We start from the raw sequence: 21,671 nt of genomic DNA, 5'->3' as shown, positions 1-21,671 counted from the left end.
AGGACGTCCTCCGGAAGTGGTCATAATTACCATGTATGAAGTTAATGTAGCCAAAGGAGGACGGAAGCTAGCTGTCCTCCGGCTACACAATGGTGCTACCCCAGACAGTGCTGTTGAAGTTACTGTAGACCTTCACTGCAAAACAGTGTATTTTAAACAGTTGTTTGGTGACATATGAATATATTTAATACAGCTTTATCTAAAAATCTAAAAATTTTATGTTTCACTATTTTTATTTTTATGAAATTTCACCGAGGAGGATGGGCCTCCACTGATGCCAATATAAGGGGCATACAACAATCTCAGCTCTGTAGATTTTGCTGCGAAGAGTATTGGTATTGCTCCTATGTAGCTTGTTTCTGGTCACAGAAAAAATCACAACATTCACTTAAAATTAACCTTACAAATAGCAGTGTTGGGCAATTTAGAAATCCATATTCAATCAATCAATAATATAATATTACTCGTAGGAAATGTTTTCATCTTGAGCTCACAATCTGTGGATACTATACAATTAGATAGGTTCAAAATTCATGTAAAACATCACAGCACAATTGAAAAATATATGGCATATGGAAACCATACGAGGGTGGTCTATGATGATAGGTGGGATGGGCTGAAAGTGGCTGAGGGGTGGGATTAAAGAGCTGATGTATGGTAATGTATTATTTTTATGTGCCTGCTGTATAGAAAAGTACCATGTATGTAAAATGTATGTAGATGTGGCAAAAAAATATGTGTCCTCCTGAAGAGGGGGGTGGCTTAATAAGTATCCAGTTGACCAATTATAAGGTTCACTGCAGCGCAGCGATCAGTGGGGGGTGGTAAGTGCATTGTTGTGATCGGGAGGGTGGTGTGTTCAGGAAGTGTCAGCATTTGAAGGCCTGTAGACCAGTGTCTGTGATGTCACCGATAACATGCTCTGGAAGACTATTCCATATATGGACAGCAGTGTGTAGGAAGCTTCTGTCCAGGGAGCATGTTGTGGTCAACGATAGTTTTGACTAGATAGTATACAGTTTACGTCAGAATTGACCAGAATGGACTTTTCGTAGCAGGTTAGGAGAACTTAGAAAGTCTAAGCCCTTGGGGGGAGGGGGGGGGTTCTAAGCTGACATGTGGAATTGTTTTAAGATGGTCATAGCATAGATCATTTAGCTATTTGATTTTGAATGTTCGGTAAATTGACAGAGGCGGTCTCCTATTGTTATACCACCAAAATGTCACGAATAAGGACACTAACATGACGTCCATTCTAAAACCTCTATGACTCTGGCCATGACATTCAGGGGTCAGTGCTCTCTCCTAACCAATCACCATCCTCCCCTCTGTGTTCCAGGTAACGGACATGATGCAGAAGGCCCTGTTTGACTTCCTGAAACACAGGTTTGATGGGAGGTGGGTACAGCCAGAACCACTACAGAATAAGTTGTCAAATTGTTTTGTGAAAATGCTTGCTGATTTTGAATGCAGTGTACCCGCTTGTGTGGCAGGAATGGTATTCTTAAATAGTCCAATTAAATTGAATCTATCCATCTAAATGTATCTATCTTTTCAGAATCTCTATCACACGGGTGACTGCTGATCTGTCATTAGCCAAAAGGTCTGTACTGAACAAGAAGGCCATCATGGAGAGGTCCAACACACGCTCCAGTCTAGGTGAATGGAGGATGACTTGTTCTGCATCCCTCATCAGCTTTTTTAATTACAGAAATTCTGGAGCTTTCAAATGTTCATCTTTATTCTGGGTCTGGAATAGCCCTCAGTCAGTCCTGTGGGAAATCGTTTAGACAGCTGTGTTGATGGTTGTACTATATCACTCAGGACCGACATCACACTTTCTCTTCTCTCTTCTCTGTACTTACTTGGCCTTCTGTGGTTCTGTTGGTCTGTGCTACCTGACTGTAATTCTCTCTGTGTGTTGGGGTGGTAGCTGAGGTCCAGAGTGAGATTGAGAGAATTTTTGAGCTGGCTAAGACCCTACAGCTTGTAGTTCTGGATGCAGACACCATCAACCACCCAACACAACTCCTCAAAACATCCCTGGCTCCTATCATCGTTTATGTTAAGGTGTCCTCTCCAAAGGTAAGGACTGATCCACTACCTGCACACTGTCAGTCAGTCAGCAAAAGAGCCAGCGAGACAATCAGCCAGCCCGCCCGCCAAATCAGTCAGCTAGCCAGCTAGTCAGCCAGACAGTCAGCCAATAAGCCAGTCAGCCAGCCAGACAGCTAGTCAACCAGTCAGCCAGCTAGTCAGCCAAACAGTCAGCCAGTCTGCCAGCCAGCCAGCCAGTAAGCCAGTCAGTCAGTTAATATTTTTCTCCCCTCTCCCAGGTTCTTCAGAGGCTCATCAAATCTCGGGGGAAATCTCAAAGTAAACACCTCAACGTACAGATGATGGCAGGAGACAAACTAGCACAGTGTCCACCCGTATGTAATGAAAATAATACTTATACATTTATTTCCATTGTACAACAATCCCAAAGTGTACAGTACTGTCTTTCCACTCTAATGGAATGTGTGCACTCACCAGTTAGGGTTAGCAGCATTCCCTTGAGGCTTACCGTTTAGATAAAGTGTTCATTTGAGTTGGGTTTTTGACGTTGCCATCTACAGTGCATTCGGAAAGTATTCAGACCTCTTCTTCCACATTTTGTTACGTTACAGCCTTATTCTAAAATGTATTAAATAAATGTTTTTCCTCATCAATCTACACACAATACCCCATAATGACGAACCGAAAACAGGTTTAAGAAATTTTTGCAAATGTATAAAAAGTAACAAACAGAAATACCTTATTTACATAAGTATTTAGACCCTTTACTATGAGATGCGAAATTGAGCTCAGGTGCATCCTGTTTCCATTTATCATCCTTGAGATGTTTCTACAACTTGATTGGAGTCCACCTGTGGTAAATTCAGTTGATTGGACATGATTTGGATTGGCACACCCCTGTCTCTATAAGGTCCCACAGTTGACAGTGCATGTCAGAGCAAAAAACAAGCCTCTAGGTCGAAGGAATTGTCCGTAGAGCTCCGAGACAGGATTGTGTCGAGGCACAGATCTGGGGAAGAAAACCAAAAATGTCTGCAGCATTGAAGGTCCCCAAGAACACAGTGGCCTCCATCATTCTTAAATGGAAGAAGTTTGGAACCACCAAGACACTTCCTAGAGCTGGCCGCCCAGCCAAACTGAGCAATTGGGAGAGAAGGGCCTTGGTCAAGGAGGTGACCAAGAACCCAATGGTCACTCTAACAGAGCTCCTCTGTTGAGATGGAAGAACCTTCCAGAAGGACAACCATCTCTGCAGTACTCCACCAATCAGGCCTTTATGGTAGTGGCCAGGTGGAAGCCATTCCTCAGTAAATGGCACATGACAGCCCGCTATGAGTGCCAAAAGGCACCTAAAGGACTCTCAGACCATGAGAAACAAGATTCTCTGGTCTGATGAAACCAAGATTGAACTCTTGAAGCGTTACGTCTGGAGGAAACCTGGCACCATCCCTACGGTGAAGCATGGTGGTGGCAGCATCATGCTGTGGGGATGTTTTTCAGCGTCAGGGACTGGGAGACGAGTCAGAATTTAGGGAAAGATGAATGGAGCAAAGTACAGAGTGATTCTTGATGAAAACCTGATCCAGAGAGCTCAGGACCTCAGACCGGGGCGAAGGTTCACTTCCAACAGTACAACGACCCTAAGCACATAGCCAAGACAACTCAGTAGTGGCTTTGAGACAAGTCTCTGAATGTCCTTGAGTGGCCCAGCCAGAGCCCGGACTTGAACCTGTTTACACATCTCTGGAGAGACCTGAAAATAGCTGCGCAGCGACGCTCCCCATCCAACCTGACAGAGCTTGAGAAGACCTTCAGAGAAGAATGGGAGAAACTCCCCAAATACAGGTGTGCCAAGCTTGTAGCGTCATACCCAAGAAGACTCAAGGCTGTAATCACTTCCAAAGGTGCTTCAACAAAGTACTGAGTAAAGGGTCTGAATTGATGAGGAAAAATAACTATTTAATCCATTTTAGAATAAGGCTGTAACATAACAAAATGTGGAAAAAGTAGAGCGGTCTGAATACTTTCCGAATGCACTGTATCTCATCTCTCAGGAGATGTTTGATGTGATCCTGGATGAGAACCAGCTGGAGGATGCATGTGAACACCTGGCAGAGTACCTGGACATCTACTGGCGCGCCACTCACCTGCCCTGTTCCACCCCCCTCAACCCCCTATTGGACCAGAGCGTGGTCACCCCGCCCTCTGCTAACTCCAGCCAACAGGCAAGCTCCTCTCAGCATGATATTTGATGACCAATAGGTTCCATGCATGTCTTTTTTGCAATTGTGCTGTGCATTTTTATTAATGCGGTTCCTGAAATTGTGCAGCACGACTGAAAAAAGAAATATGACCTTGTATGCCACCAACTAATCTGGCCCTGAATCTGTGGTCATTCTGCTGCTTGCTATTCTCTCCTTCATCCTTGTCTTTCTGTGTTTCCAGTTCTCAGAGACTCAAGAGTTAATAGAATGATCACTACCTAGCTACCACAGACTCAGACCTGGGTGAGTAGGACCACCTCAACAGTCACTATCCCTCCCTACACTCTTAGAAAAAAAAATGTTCCCCAGAACCTAAAAGGGTTATTCGGCTGTCCCCATAGGAGAACCATTTGAATAACCCTTTTTGGTTCCAGGTAGAACCCTTTTGGGATCCATTTATTTATACCTGGAACCAAAAAGGGGACAGCCGAAGAACCCTTTTTCAAAGAGTGTACCATTTTTCTTTATTCTGCTCTACTCTGTTTTATTCTATAAGAAGCAGCCACTGCTGTGGTTCAGAGGTAAGGGGTCAGAAGTCCGAGGTCACTGGGGGTCACGGGGGGACCAGGGGTCGGCAGCCTTCGTTCCTGTCTGGATAGGCACCATCTCCACAGGCCTGCCCCTCTCAATCCTGGAGAGGTAGAAGGAGGTGGACGACAGGGGGACAGGGCAGCTTGCATCTGAGATAGACAGCAGGAGAAGGCGGTTGAGGAGCAGTAAGAGGAGCATGACGAGGAGGAGGAAGAGGAGAACACCCCCCCCCCCCCCCCCCCCCCCGAAAAAGACGGACCCCCACCTCCATGCTGCCCCCTGCTGGAGAGTCCTCCAAGAGACCCCTGACTGATCCCACAGCCACATGATGCTTCTCAGGGCCAGGCACTGCAACAGCACTCAAAGGGAAAACAAACCAGAGCAGCGACCGGACCGCCAGCTTGACCCAGACCAAACCCTCTTGCCCCTTACATCCCCAAACCTCACTCTTCGCCCCCACCCTAACCCTCAGCGCTATTAGCACTCAAAACCACTTAGCGATAGCACCCAAACAGTTATGTAAAACCCAAACTTTCACCACTGAACCAACCCATGTGTTTCCACTAAGGGCAGGCCTTTCCAGACACAGATGGGTTGGTCCAGGTCTGGTTCACACTCTGAAACAACAAATGTAATCTAATGCTTAATAATGCTTAGACTGTTGCATAGTGTGGCATAGGTCTCTTCCTAAAATCACTGTCCAATCAGAATTTATGAATGTGCTTAGAGTACAGTACAGTAGGGAAGAGTACAGTACAGTAGGGTGGAGTACAGTAGGGTAGAGTACAGTAGGGTAGAGTACAGTAGCCCCCCACAATCAACAACTCCTCTCTTTAAAGCTCTAAGGTTTCTTAAGCTTTCTAAAGATGTACTGAGGAACATGGCAATGAAAGACAATGACATATCTCCCATATTACACCCCATTTCTGGATGGCTTCCGCCACCGCCATTTTCTATGAGTCGCGATTTAAAGATTGGACCAAATTGTTTGCTGTAATAAGGGCACACTGGGCAGTAGCAGAGTGCACCACCGTGTTCCGATGTGTTCAGGCACCTGGTCAGTACCGTATGTAATGACCAGAACCGTTCTCTTCCTTTATTGCTTGCGTTCTCTTGCTTGATAGCTTGTTTTTTTCATGGCCTGTTTGGTATTGTGTTCCCGTAACAGACTGGTGTTGTAGGCCTTATATAGTGACACAGAGGAATGAAGTATGCATGAATCAAAGCACATCAAAGCACATTATCAAAGTACAAACTTGCACATTGCCATCTACAGCTCTTGTGTATCTTTATCATGTTTCAACAGAATGTATCAACAGAAGGTCAGAGTAGCTGCGCCATTAAATTCACCAATCAGATCGCAGGCGGGGACCCAGTTGGAGGAGTCAGACCACACACGTTTGCTTGTACTTTTTTATTTATTTTTATGACCAAAAACATCATCAGTACTTGAGGAGATACATTAACCATCTGTAAGTTCAAAACGTTTAGGGCACACAGAAAAATCTCCCTAAAACCAATTCCAGTTTCTCCTTAATGTATTCTTGCATGCCTTATCACTGTACAGCCCACATTACAGGACTTTACTGTATCTCTCCTCCCACTGTTCAACCTGTCAGGATCCAATCTGCTCTCTCCTCAGACACTACATTACACTCAACTTAAGCAGTTAATTAGCACTTCTGATAACAAGTTCAGTTTAAGTTCTGATAAAAAAAAGTTTAGTTAAAGTCCCAGCGCTTCAATGATGAGTAGCCTATAAAGACTATGCTTCCACAATAATTCAGTTCTCATGAATTATGATGTAAATCTACCTATCCGCCTATTCTACTGTTATCAAAGATTGTCCGTTTCACTTCCTGTTTTTCTTTCGTTGGGAGCGAGGGACCTCTAGTGTTGGGCTTGTGTTATGACACCTGAAGTAACACGTTACTGAATGTCATCCAACGTAATACCATCGCCCAAATGTCAACTCATGTATCTGAATAAAAGAGATATATTCACTAGTGATACTGCTCTGCTTGAGGACAAGGAGAATGATGATATGTCGCCAATATGTAGATCAAAAACTATTTTTATGAGCTTCCAACCCTTACAGGAGCTACATGTACGTTTTCGCATTGTAGTAATACATACCTGAAGCTTTCCCAAGCAAACAAGACCATAAATCACAGAGCAGGATGCATCTCACTATAGAAAAACACTCACATGCCATTAATTGATCATTATTGCTATATCATTACAAAACTGTATATGAATTACATGAATTACTACCACAGTTATTTAATCAAATGTATGTGCATGATATATCATATTTATTTTAGTAGAAAGACATATTTATTTTACAAGTAGAAGGGCTTTCCAGGATCATAGTCAGTCACTGGAGCTTTTCACATCTCATTCTAAAGAGAAAATGAACTGATGACTTGCATAGCCAATTAATTACATGATGTATGCACTCTAAGGTCACTTACTTGTATTGTATAATTAATATTCATTCTCAGTGATAACAAGGTGCACAAAATCTATAAACTGTTGACAGAAAATCATCTGTAAAATGTACTGTAGGTCTACTTGATCATGTCTTCAAAGCCTCATAAGCATGTATTTATACATAAATTGTGTATTTTCTCCCTTTTTAGTATGAAATGCGGAATCTGTCCAAAATGGCACCCTTTTCCCTTTTGCCATTTTCCCTATATAGTACAATATATAGGGAATAAGATGCTGTTTCAGATGCAACCACAGTGGTTATTTGGAACCATCTCGAGCATTGCCTCCATTGAGCGATCCCTAACCTAACATGTTACAATTTCTCAAAACTGTATAAAGGCTGGCTTATACTTCTACTTGGTCTAAGGATATGTCTGTAGACCACTAGATGGCGACCTCAGACAGTCAGTCGTTAGACCTACTGTAACGCAACCTTGAGACTTGAGAACTACAAAACATACACACCAACCAAGCACAGTTCCACCACTGAAACACAACAATCAGCATCAATCCCAGTTGCAAATATTACATTTTTCATGCAGGTAATTTATATAAATAATAATATAAGTAAAATTGATGGATATCCAAGGCACATGTTTTTCCCAATTATCAATGTCTATTGTTTTGCTTTAGTTTTTCCAGACATACCTAAATTCTGTACACAATACAAAGTCTTCTAGCATTGACAAGACAGTAGCTGAGACTATCAAGACTTCTCTTCTGTTTAAGACGGGGTAAGAATTGCACTATTTTCATTTTATGTCTGCTTTATATTTATAATGCTATAAATGCACTAAATGTAACTCTGCTGTACCCACCACCTACAATACTGAGTATGATGTCTGGTGTGATAACCCATGTCTATGACTTCAGAAAAGTCAACAAATGAAATGTCCTACTACTGTACCTAATTATGTACAGAATGCATCTGATTTCAATAACACATTATGAAAAATAAGAAACAAAATAAATAAACTGAACGTTTTATTGATGCTTACAAACGGTGTGGTTATTTTATTTCTGAAAACAACAAGTAACCACAGTAGTTATTTGGAACCATTTTGAGCTGCTACCGAGTGACTATAGTGGCTAACGCCCTTGTCCCGAAGCTAGCACCAGTTAGCCTCGAGCCAGGCGCATCTCCCGGCTAGCAAATTAAATTACTCCAGCTACAATACCTATTTTGCCAATTGGCCTGGACCCTTTGACGACACGGAGCCCCGTCGATCCATCACGACTGGTCTGCCAACGTAATTCCGTCCGTTGTGCCCTCAACCGGCCTTTGCCGGACGTCGATGAAGACACTTCTGCTAGCCCCGGCCTGCTAACTTTATGAACGCCATGTCTCCGCTTGCTAGCGTAATAACGACTACCTAACAGCTTCCCTGTTTCATCTATTGCTGTTCACTGGACCCTATGATCACTTGGCTACATAGCTGATGCCTGCTGGACTGTTCATTAATCACGGTACTCCATTTTGTTTATTTTGTTTATCTGTCGGCCCCAGCCTTGAACTCAGGCCCTGTGTGTAGTTTACTGACCCTCTCTGCCCATTCATCGCCATTTTACCTGTTGTTTTAGTCTTAGCTGATTAGCTGTTGTTGGCTTACCAGTTGTTGTCTTAGCTAGCTCTCCCAATCAACACCTGTGATTGCTTTATGCCTCACTTTATGTCTCTCTCTAATGTCAATATGCCTTATATACTGTTGTTTAGGGTAGTTATCATTGTTTTATTTTACTGCGGAGCCCCTAGTCCCACTCAACATGCCTCAGATACCTCTTTTGTCCCACCTCCCACACATGTGGTGACCTCACTTAGCATAACTAGTGCCTCCAGAGATGCAAACTCTCTCAGCGTCACTCAATGCCTAGGTTTATCTCCACTGTACCCGCACCCTACCATACCCCTGTCTGTACATTGTGCCATGAATCTATCCTACCACGCCCAGAAATCTGCGCCTTTTATTCTCTGTCCCCAACGCACTAGACAACCAGTTTTGATAGCCTTTAGCCGTACCCTCATCCTACTCCTCCTCTGTTCCTTGGGGGATGTAGAGGTTAACCCAGGCCCTGTGTGTCCCCAGGCGCTCTCATTTGTTGACTTCTGTAACCATAAAAGCCTTGGTTTCATGCATGTTAACATCAGACGCCTCCTCCCTAAATTTGATTTACTCACTGCTTTAGCACACTCCGCCAACCCTGATGTCCTTGCCATGTCTGAATCCTGACATGGGAAGGCCACCAAAAATTCTGAGATTTCCATCTCCAACTACAACATTTTCCATCAAGATAGAACTGCCAAAGGGGGAGGAGTTGCAATCTACTGCAGAGATAGCCTGCAAAGTTCTGTCAAACTTTCCAGGTCTATACCCAAACAGTTCGAGCTTCTAATTTTAAAAATGAATCTCTCCATAAATAAGTCTCTCACTGTTGCAGCCTGTTATAGACCCTCCTCATTTCCCAGCTGTGCCCTGGAGACCATATGTGAATTGGTTGCCCCCCGTCTATCTTCGGAGTTTGTTCTGTTAGGTGACCTAAACTGGGACATGCTTAACACCCCGGCCATCCTACTATCTAAGCTTGATGCCCTCAATCTCACACAAATTATCAAGGAACCCACCAGGTACAACCCTAAATCCGTAAACATTGACACCCTCATAGATATTATCCTGACCAACTTGCCCTCCAAATACACCTCTGCTGTTTTCAATCAGGATCTCAGCGATCACTGCCTCATTGCCTGCATCCTTTATGGGTCCGAGGTCAAACAACCACCCCTCATCACTGTCAAACGCTCCCTAAAACACTTCTGCGAGCAGGCATTTCTAATCGACCTGGCCCGGGTATCCTGGAAGGATATGAACCTCATCCTGTCAGTAGAGGATGCCTGGTTGTTCTTTAAAAGTAATTTCCTCACCATGTTAAATAAGCATGCCCCTTTCAAAAAATGTAGAACTAAGAACAGATATAGCCCTTGGTTCACTCCAGACCTGACAGCACAAAAACATCCTGTGGCGGACTGCACTAGCATCGAATAGTCCCCGCGATATGCAACTTTTCGGGGAAGTCAGGAACCAATACACACAGTCAGTTAGGAAAGCAAAGGCTAGCTTTTTCAAACAGAAATTTGCATCCTGTAGCTCTAACTCCAAAAAGTTTTGGGACACTGTAAAGTCCATGGAGAATAAGAGCACCTCCTCCCTGCTGCGCACTGCACTGAGGCTAGGAAACACTGTCACCACCGTTAAATCCACGATAATCGAGAATTTCAATAAGCATTTCGCTACGGCTGGCCATGCTTTCCTCCTGGCTACCCCAACCCTGGCCAACAGCTCCGCACCCCCCGCAGCTACTTGCCCAAGCCTCCCCAGCTTCTCCTTCACCCAAATCCAGATCGCAGATGTTCTGAAAGAGCTGCAAAACCTGGACCCGTACAAATCAACTTGGCTAGACAATCTGGACCCTCTCTTTCTAAAATTATCAGCCGCCATTGTTGCAACCCCTATTACCAGTCTGTTCAACCTCTCTTTGGTCACGGGTGTACCTCAGCCACACTCAAGGTACTAAAAGATATCATAACCGCCATCGATAAAAGACAGTCCTGTGCAGCCATATTCATCAACCTGGCCAAGGCTTTCGACTCTGTCAATCACCGTATTCTTATCGGCAGACTCAACAGCCTTGGTTTCTCAAATGACTGCCTCGCCTGGTTCACCAACTACTTCTCAGATAGAGTTCAGTGTGTCAAATTGGAGGGCCTGTTGTCAACTGGTCTAGCCAAAGTAAGTGTTGGCTTTGGGGATGACCAGTGAAATATACCTGCTGGAGCGCGTGCTACGGGTGGGTGTTGCTATGGTGACCAGTGAGCTGAGATAAGGTGGGGCATTACCTAGCAAAGACTTATAGATGACCTGGAGCCAGTGGGTTTGGCGACGAATATGTAGTGAGGGCCAGCCAACAAGAGCATACAGGGCACAGTGGTGGGTAGTATATGGGGCTTTGGTGACAAAACGGATGGCACTGTGATAGACTACATCCAGTTTGCTGAGTAGAGTGTTGGAGGCTATTTTGTAAATGACATCGCCGAAGTCGAGGATTGGAAGTAAAGTCAGTTTTACGAGGGTATGTTTGGTAGCATGAGTGAAGGAGACTTTGTTGCGAAATAGGAAGCCGATTCTAGATTTAATTTTGGATTGGAGATGCTTAATGTGAGTCTGGAAGGAAAGTTTACAGTCTAACCAGACACCTAGGAATTTGTAGTTGTCCACATATTCTAAGTCAGAACCGTCCAGAGTAGTGATGCTAGTCGGGCAGGAGGGTGCGGGCAGCAATCGGTTGAAGAGCATGCACTTAGTTTTACTTGCATTTAAAAGCAGTTGGATGCCACGGAAGGAGTGTTGTATGCCGCTGATGCTCGTTTGGAGGTTTGTTAGCACAGTGTCCAAAGAAGGGCCAGATGTATACAGAATGGTGTCGATTTCTGTTGAAAAACAAATGATAGTCCCAGTGGCGACCCGTCACTCAGGGCGTTTTGAGCCTCACATTTTTTTCTTGCCTGTTTTGCATGTTATTTTTGGCATTAATAGTCCGTGTCACATGTCAGTTTGCAATGTAAAAAAAATATATATATCATTGAGTTAATAAACCCACATGCAAACATGGTCTCCTTTTTGTTTTCTTGAGTAAGGCAGCTCCAAAATGCAGGTGTTTCAGCCTAGCTCAGCGCTTTCTCTAGTGGTGGGGCAAGCCAGCAGAAAATACGGAGTGTTGCGCCGTGATTGGCTCAGTGTTCTCTCTCTCATGGGGACACTACGTCACCGCCAAGTATAAGGGTAGACATTGGAAATTCTAGCCCCTTATGTGCTGCCATAGAGTTACATTAGAAGTGTCCATCCAAGAAGACTCAAGGACATTGGTCACAGATAAAATGAAGTCCAATCACGTTATATGTACAGTAGCTTTGATTGGACTAATCATATCAACATCATACTTTCAAAATCTTAGCTGGCAGTCATCATCATGAATCAAGTTGACAATCTACTGGAAAATCATATGAAGAGAAATAACAAAGAGAAATGATAGATAAAATGTATTGGTGCTCATCGTTACAGTGCAATTAATGCATTGTTTAGTGTTGTGTAGTGTGTTTGCTGGCACTTTTTATTTTTTATTTATTTTTTATTATTTATTTTTTTTCACCAAGATTTACATGCTAAAATCGGCATTAGATAGTCCCATTAATTAAGGTCAAAGCAGATGCGATGGCGTATCACTGCAGAATGCTTTGGTAGCCTTGTGTAAAGGAGTGCGTAACTGGCTGCAGGGAAGTCAGGCGCAGGAGAGCAGAAATGCGTAGCAAACGGAGCCCTTTATTGAGGCGAACAACACACGGCACTCAGAAAACTAAACACACACGGGTTACAATAACCCGGCGCAAACCAGCCTGGAGTACACATACATTTACACATAATAATTCCACACACAGACATGCAGGGGAAACAGAGGGTTATATGCAAGACGAGTAATGAGGGAATGCAAACCAGGTGTGCGGGAAAAGAAGACAAAACAAATGGAAAATGAAAGGTGGATCGGCGATGGCTAGAAGACCGGTGACGTCGACCGCCGAACGCCGCCCGAACAAGGAGAGGGACCGACCTCGGCGGAAGTTGTGACACCATGCTGGTTAAGTGTGCCTTCAATAAATCACTGACAGTGTCACCAGCAAAGTTCCCCCACACCATCACACCTCCTCCTCCATGCAGGGAACCACACATGCAGAGATCATCCGTTCACCTACTCTGCGTCTCTCAAAGACATGGCAGTTGGAACCAAAAATGTCAAATTTGGACTCATCAGAGCAAAGGACAGATTTCCACCGGTCTGATGTCCATTGCTCATGTTTTTTTGGGCCAAGCAAGTCTCCTCTTCTTATTGGTGTCCTTCAGTAGTGGTTTCTTTGCAGCAATTCGACCATGAAGGCCTGGTTCACGCAGTTACCTTTGAACAGTTGATATTGAGATGCAGCAGATGTAACTCTGGGTCTTCCTTTCCTGTGGCGGTCCTCATGAGAGCCAGTTTCATCATGGCGCTTGATGGTTTTTGCGACTGCACTTGAAGAAACTTTGAAAGTTTCCCTTTGCTTATTTGAGCTGTGCTTGCCATAATATGGACTTGGTCGTTTACCAGATAGGGCTATCTTCTGTAAACCAACCCTACCTTGTGTCACGCCCTGACCGTAGAGATCTTTCTATTTTCTATGTTTGGTTGGTCAGGGTGTGACTCGGGTGGGAAACTCTATGTTCTGTGTTTCTATGTTTTGGCCGGGTATGGTTCTCAATCAGGGACAGCTGTCTATCGTTGTCTCTGATTGGGAATCATACTTAGGCAGGCTTTTGTCCTTTTGTATTTTGTGGGTAGTTGTCTTTGTTAGTGGCCTGTATAGCCCTAGTAAGCTTCACGTTCGTTTTTGTTGTTTCTTGTTTTGTTGGCGACATTTATAATAAAGAAAAATGTACGCTCACCACGCTGCACCTTGGTCCGGTCATTTCCCTGACGATGATCTTGACACCTTGTCACAACACAACTGATTAGCTCAAACGCATTAAGAAGGAAAGAAATTCCACAAATTAACTTTTAACAAGGTACAGCTGTTAATTGAAATGCATTCCAGGTGACTACCTCATGAAGCTGGTTGAGAGAATGCCAAGAGTGTGCCAAGAGTGTGCAAAGCTGTCATTAAGGCAAAGGGTGGCTACTTTCAAGAATCACAAATATAAAAGTCAGGGAGGTCCAGCTGGCCGTCAACAACAGGGCTCTGTGACGTCAGAGAGATTTAGAAGTGTACGTTAATTCAGTGTCTTTGGCTTAGTGAGGGTTGTCACTGCCAGTGGTTATTGCGTCCCAAATGGTACTCTATTCTCTACATATTGCACTACCATGTCAAATGTAGTGCACTATATAGGGAATAGGTTGCAATTTGGTACTGGAACATACAGTACTAATTTACCATGCCTGCTTTTTTATACCAGCCTTTTTGTATATCTGAAAGGGGTAGTGGGTGAGAAACATGGCAAATTAAAAACCACCTAAAGACCTACTCATGATTCCTGCATTTTCACAGACCATGTAACCAAAGTACAGCTATTGAGTCTGTGTGAATGATTCTCTGCTTTTTTGCAGGTCAATTCATTAACACTTCCATTGTTTAACACCTCCCTAATTTTAAATGCAAACAGCCCCCATGGTTTAACAACAGCCCCCACCCTTCCAATTTGCCAGTTAACCACTGATCTGTATAAAAGGGGTATGTCTACCTGCACATAAGTAGTAAAAAAAGGGGATATTTGAAAGGGGGTCATATAAATATTTCCTTATATGTTTTATTACATGTAATATACCACATCTTCTGTCTGAAATGAGTAAAAGAGACACTGGTGGAGTTCTTCCTCCCTCCCTTATCAGCCCACACTGTTGTTGATTAGTAGAGCTTCATGCTATCTATCCCAAATTAACATCACTGTCTCCATAATCTACCCTCTATAACACATTGCTTTATGCTCCATTTCCTATCGGAAGCTTATTTCTACGTTCTCTATTTCTACCATCTGTCGTCGTTTTCCTTCCTTGGGCATCATGGCACCATCTCTCTCTGACAGAGTTATTCAACATCAGTACACCCCTCACTCACTCATCACTCACTGGGACAGACAGACAAACCACTTAGAAGAATAGAAGAAGAAAACGTCAATACTCTTCCTGAATAGACTTAGATTTCCTCATGCATAGGCTTCTTTATGAATACTGAAGATGGGTCACTCAGTTGCATGTTTGTGTCGAAAACATCAATCACTCTGAATTTCTTGAATGGAATGAATTTCATATCTGCAGGAGGACTCTAAATCTATCATACAGCTAGATTTATCATGACAACTTTTCATGTGGGTCCCTGAGACAATCAAAACCTTCTGAGGGTGTGTAACCCTTTCCTGCCGTCAATGACAAAAATCGCCCTCTTGGGCCTGATGGCTGGAATGTTATTCATATTTTTCATAATTCCATAATTCATCATTCTTTTTTTTGTGATGAAAATCCATTGTTTCTATGTCAAACAGTTTTGTCATATTTTAGTCTTCTGTGATGTATACAAAGTGTAATATTGGGACGCAAACTCAAAATGTTATACATTTCAACTCTATATCTGACAGGGTACAGGTGTCAGGTGTATTTTTTTAAACCCATAACCATGTGTGTGAGGTGTATACTTTTGTTTCAAAGTAGATGTGTTTAAGACTACCACTCTGTGTGACCCTGATTTAGCCCCTTGCAGTAAAAGGTTAAATGGTTCAAATGTTAAAAGGTTTTAAGGTACATTTTGAAGGCTTCTGAGTTTAGGTTGCAAATACTGCAGCAACACTGTTCAGAGTCTCTGGGGTTACAAGGTGTCATCTCTCTGCCCTCCCAACAGTCACAGTTCATCTCCCTTTGTGTCGGCCATATTGGGAGGTGTCACTTTAAGCCTCCTGATTATTCACAGCCACCTGTCCTTCCACTGTCTCGCTGTGTCCTCTGGAGTCATGCATAATATGGTCCTCTGTGGCTCAGTTGGTAGAGCATGGCACTTGCGATGCCCGCATAGTGGGAACCGGGACCACCCATACGTGAAATGTATGCATTCATGACTATAAGTCGCTTTGGTTAAAAGTGTCTGTGAAATTGTGTGTATTTGAGTTTGATCTACATGAGATCATATTAGCCTGCTAAGGTAAGTGGTCTCAAACAAAATGTCCACTTACTGTAATGGGTCCTTTGCATGTTAGGCTATTGCAGCTCAGTGCCCAGTACTCCCCGTCAGTCCTCTGTTACCTCTCTTCACTCTGTGACAGAATGTGAGCCTACATCGCTGATTTACTATTTTATTCACTAGGCCCTGTCTGCTTACTTAAGAGCAGAACTTGAAGGTGTGCGTGTCTTTGTCGATGTACAGTTTGAAGTCAGGAAGTTTATATACAATTCCTGACATTTTAATCCTAGTAACAATTCCCTGTCTTAGGTCCGTTAGAATCACCACTTTATTTTAAGAATGTGAAATGTCAGAATAATAGTAGAGAGAATGATTTATTTCAGCGTTCATTTCTTTCATGACATTCCCAGTGGGTCAGAAGTTTACATACACTCAATTAGTATTTGGTAGCATTGCCTTTAAACTGTTGGGTGAATTTTGGTCCATTCCTCCTGACAGAGCTGGTGTAACTGTGTCAGGTTTGTAGGCCTCCTTGCTCACACACGCTTTTTCAGTTCTGCCCACAAATTTCCATGGGATTGAGGTTAGGGCTTTGTGATGGCCATTCCAATACCTTGACTTCGCTGTCCTTAAGCCATTTTGCCACAACTTTGGAAGTATGCTTGGGGGTCATTGTCCATTTGGAAGACCCATTTGCGATCAAGCTTTAACTTCCTGACTGATGTCTTGAGATGTTGCTTCAATATATCCACATAATTTTCTTTCCTAATGATGCCATCTATTTTGTGAAGTGCACCAGTCCCTACTGCAGCAAAGCACCCCCACAACATGATGCTGCCACCCTCGTGCTTCACGGTTGGCATGGTGAAAAAAGCCTCCCACTTTTTCCTCCAAACATAATGATGGTCATTATGGCCAAACAGTTCTATTTTTGTTTCATCAGACCAGTGGACATTTCTCCAAAAAGTACGATCTTTGTCCCCATGTGCAGTTGCAAACCGTAGTCTTGCTTTTTTATGGCAGTTTTGGAGCAATGGCTTCTTCTTTGCTGAGCGGCCTTTCAGGTTATGTCGATATAGGACTCGTTTTACTGTGGATATAGATACTTTGTACCTGTTTCCTCCAGCATCTTCACAAGGTCCTTTGCTGTTGTTCTGGGATTGATTTGCACTTTTCGCACCAAAGTACATTCATCTCTAGGAGACAGAACGCGTCTCCTTCCTGAGCGGTATGACGGCTGCGTGGTCCCATGGTGTTTATACTTGTGCGTTATTGTTTGTACAGATGAACGTGGTACCTTCAGGTGTTTGGAAATTGTTCCCAAGGATGAACCAGACTTGTGGAGGTCAACATTTTTTTTTCTGAGGTCTTGGCTGATTTCTTTTGATTTTGCCATGATGTCAAGCAAAGAGGCACTGAGTTTGATGGTAGGCCTTGAAATACATCCACAGATACACCTCCAATTGACTCAAATTATGTCAATTATCCTATCAGAAGCTTCTAAAGCCATGACATAATTTTCTGGAATTTTCCAAGTTGTTTAATGGCAACTTAGTGTATGTAAACTTCTGACCCACTGGAATTGTGATACAGTGAATTATAAGTGAATTAATCTGTCTGTAAACAATTGTTAGAAAAATGTATTGTGTCATGCACAAAGTAGATGTCCTAACCGACGTGCCAAAAATATAGTTTGTTAACAAGAAATGTGTGGTGGTTGAAAAACGAGTTTAAATGACTCCAACCTAAGTGTATGTAAACTTCTGACTTCAACTGTATGTGTTCATACCTGTGCATACACACCAGCCTTAAGTGTGTGTATGTTTGTGTATGTTTGTGTTTTCCATCACTAACACAGAGAGGCTGCTGCCTACATACAGACTTGAAATCATTGGCCACTTTAATAAATGGATCACTGGTCACTTTAATAATGCCACTTTAATAATATCTTGCATTACTCATCTCGTATGTATATACTGGATTTTATACCTTCTATTGCATCTTGCCTATGCCCCTCTGTCATTGCTCAGCCATATATTTATATGTAAATATTCTTATTCCATCCCTTTTCTTAGATTTGTGTGTATTAGGTAGTTGTTGTGGAATTGTTAGATTACATGTTAGATCTTGCTGCACTGTCAGAACTAGAAGCGCAAGCATTTCGCTACACTCGCAATAACATCTGCTAACCATGTGTATGTGGCCAATACAATTTGATTGGATTTGAATCTGTCCAAGCTGTTTCTCACATTCTGTTCTGTGATTCATAGCCGACGCTACATGGCTTTTTGTCTGCTTGATTTAGCAGAACAGACCCTCTTCTTTTCTTAGTAATGCTGCTGACAGATTTACCGACTTACTTCACCAACAGGGCACACACACACAGAGCAGAGCAGAGCTAATGTGCTGCTGGCAACAAGCATTGGGTCTTGGCTTAGACCTCCACAAGACAGATTGGAAGCTCTCCTCAAGCTGTTCTTCCTTTACAACAACAGCTAGCGTCTCCACATTGGGAGAATAGCAGCACTATATCAGTATTTCCTCTCTCTCGCTCTCTCTGTTTCTCTCTCTCTCTTTCTCTCTTAGGGGTTAGGTTTATGATTAGAACTAGGGTTAGGGTTAGGAGTTAGGGTTAAGTGTTTGGGGTGAGGGAAAATAGGATTTTGAATCAAATGTTTGTTCCCACAAGGATAGTAAAACAAATGTGTGTGTGTGTGTGTCTGTGTGAGAGAGAGGGAGAGAGAGGGACGGAAGGAAATAGATGGGGACAGAGCGAGCGAGCGAGCGAGAGAGAGACTGTGCAGTGTAGACCTACAATAATGTTGCTGAATATCATATGCTTTAGAAACTATTCAGGGATATTGCTGTAGTTAAAGGAGATTTTTAAAGTACCATGTTGTGGGTTTACCCATTCATCCATGTCGTGAGTGTTGTCCGCCCCGATAGATTGTCTTCCTCTCTCTCAATACACGCAGAGTGAAAAGCCCTTTGTCTGACTGTCTGTCTGTCTGTCCGTCCCTCTTCTCTGTAAAGCTTCACGATTCTCATGACATTTAATTTTTCACTGCTGCTGTCATGGAAACTAAATATGGTTTTCTATCTATCAAAAATGCAACACATGATTACAAATGTCATAAGGCACAGGAACTCTTCACGGTTTTTAACTCCTCAGACACAGTTTTCATAGAATAGTCTCTCATGCAAAGTATTTTATTTTATTTCACCTTTATTTAACCAGGTAGGCTAGTTGAGAACAAGTTCTCATTTGCAACTGCGAACTGGCCAAGATAAAGCAAAGCAGTTCGACACAAACAACAACACAGAGTTACACATGGAATTAACAAACATACAGTCAATAATACAGTAGAAAAAGTTTATATACAGTATGTGCAAATGAGGTAGGATAAGGGAGGCAATAAATAGGCCATGGTGGCGAAGTAGTTACAATATAGCAATTAAACACTGGAATGGTAGATGTACAGTATATATATATATATATATATATATGTATATATATATGTATGTATATATATATATATGAATGTGCAAGTAGAGATACTGGGGTGCAAAGGAGCAAGATAAATAAATAAATACAGTATGGGGATGAGGTAGTTGGATGGGCTATTTACAGATGGGTAAAACAATTATTTCTTACTGTTTTTAATGCAAGATCTCTGGTGGGTAATCAAATGTATTTATTACATATGGCAAAGAAATATGAACTTACAGTGCATTTGGAAAGTATTCAGACCCCTTGGCTTTTTCCACATTTTCTTACGTTACAGCCTTATTCGAAAATGGATGAACTTGTTTTTCCTCCTCATCAATCTACACATAATGCCCCATAATGACAAAGCAAAAACATTTTTTTGTTAAAAAAAAATCAAATTTAATTTAAAAAAAAACTGAAATATCACATTTACATAAGTATTCAGACCCTTTACTCACTACTTTGTTGAAGCACCTTTGGCAGCGATTACAGCCTTGAGTCTTCTTGGGTATGACGCTACAAGCTTGGCACACCTATATTTGGGGAGTTTCTCCCATTCTTCTCTGCAGATCCTTTCAAGCTCTGTCATGTTGGATGGGGAACGTAGCTGCACAGCTATTTTCAGGTCTCTCCAGAGATGTCAAATCAAATCAAACTTTATTTGTCACATGATTCGAATACAACAAGTGTAGACCTTACCGTGAAATGCTTACTTACAAGCCCTTAACCAACAATGCAGTTCAAGAAAGAATTAAGAAATATTTACCAAATAAGCTAAAGTAAAAAATTCTAAAAAGTAACACAACTAGGCCATATACAGGGTGTACCAGTACCGAGTCAATGTGCGGGGGTACAGGTTAGTTGAGGTAATTTGTACATGTAGGTAGGGGTAAAGTAACACTGCATAGATAATAAACAGCGAGTGGCCATTTGATTAGTTATTCAGCCGTCTTATGGCTTGGGGGTAGAAGCTGTTAAGGAGCCTTTTGGTCCTTGACTTGGTGCTCCGGTACTGCATGCCGTGCATTTTTTGGGCTTTCCTCTGACACCGGCTAGTATATAGGTCCTGGATGGCAGGAAGCTTTGCCCCAGTGATGTACTGGGCCGTATGCTCTACTCTCTGTAGCGCCTTAAGGTAGGATGCCGAAGAATTGCCATACCAGGCAGTGATGCAACCGATCAGGATGCTCTCGATGGTGCAGCTGTAGAACTTTTTGAGGCTCTGGGGTCCCATGCCAAATCAGAGGTTGTTGTCCTGGCACCACACTGCCAGGTCTCCGACTTGCTCCCTATCGGTTGACTCATCATTGTCGGTAATCAGGCTGCCACTGTTGTGTCGTCAGCAAACTTAATGATGGTGTTGGAGTCGTGTTTGGCCATGCAGTCGTGGGTGAACAGAGAGAACAGGAGGGGACTAAGCACGCACCCCTGAGGGGCCCAGTGTTGAGGATCAGCATGGCAGATGTGTTGTTGCCTACCCTTACCACCTGGGGGCGGCTCGTCAGGAAGTCCAGGACCCAGTTGCAGAGGGAAGTGTTTAGTACCAGGGTCCTTAGCTTAGTGATGAGCTTTGTGGGCACTATGGTGTTGAAAGCTGAGCTGTAGTCAATGAACAGCATTCTCACATAGGTGTTCCTTTTGTCCAGGTGGGAAAGGGCTCTCTCTCTCTCTCTCTCTCTCTCTCTCTCTCTCTCTCTCTCTCTCTCTCTCTCTCTCTCTCTCTCTCTCTCTCTCTCTCTCTCTACATTTGCAAAAATTTATAAAAACCTGTTTTCGCTTTGTCATTATGGGGTATTGTGTGTAGATTGATGAGGAAACACATTAATTTAATCCATTTTAGAATAAGGCTGTAACGTAACAACATGTGGAAAAAGGGAAGGGGTCTGTATACTTTCCAAATGCACTGTAATAAAAGAAAAGCTCAATAGAGAGATAAGATTTGTTGTGCTGGGGGAGCTGTATCCAAAGGCACTTGAGCCAACCCAAAACCCTAGTTAAAGGCAGCATGTATTGTCCTGTGTGTCCTATTCCCTCTCTCCATTCAGTCAAACCTGGCCTCAGGTTTTCTATGTCACGTATGACGTCTGGAACTCAA

The 21,671-nt window shown here is 42.9% G+C and overlaps 1 protein-coding gene across 1 annotated transcript in view; it reads left to right on the top strand.

Annotated features, from left to right (window-relative positions):
* Nucleotides 1–4,533, top strand: part of cacnb3b (calcium channel, voltage-dependent, beta 3b) — a 44,612-nt gene extending 40,079 nt beyond the window's left edge. Inside the window, exons 9-14 of the mRNA XM_039010410.1 lie at nt 1,340–1,398; nt 1,559–1,659; nt 1,934–2,085; nt 2,337–2,432; nt 4,113–4,283; nt 4,504–4,533. Of these exons, the coding sequence (XP_038866338.1) occupies nt 1,340–1,398; nt 1,559–1,659; nt 1,934–2,085; nt 2,337–2,432; nt 4,113–4,283; nt 4,504–4,533 (609 nt within the window). The remainder of the gene's footprint in view (nt 1–1,339; nt 1,399–1,558; nt 1,660–1,933; nt 2,086–2,336; nt 2,433–4,112; nt 4,284–4,503) is intronic.
* Nucleotides 4,534–21,671: the final 17,138 nt, after the last annotated feature.

Source organism: Salvelinus namaycush, chromosome 16 (genome assembly GCF_016432855.1).
Source record: "Salvelinus namaycush isolate Seneca chromosome 16, SaNama_1.0, whole genome shotgun sequence".
Lineage (NCBI taxonomy): Eukaryota > Metazoa > Chordata > Actinopteri > Salmoniformes > Salmonidae > Salvelinus > Salvelinus namaycush.
This window is presented reverse-complemented; position numbering and strand designations above follow the sequence as displayed.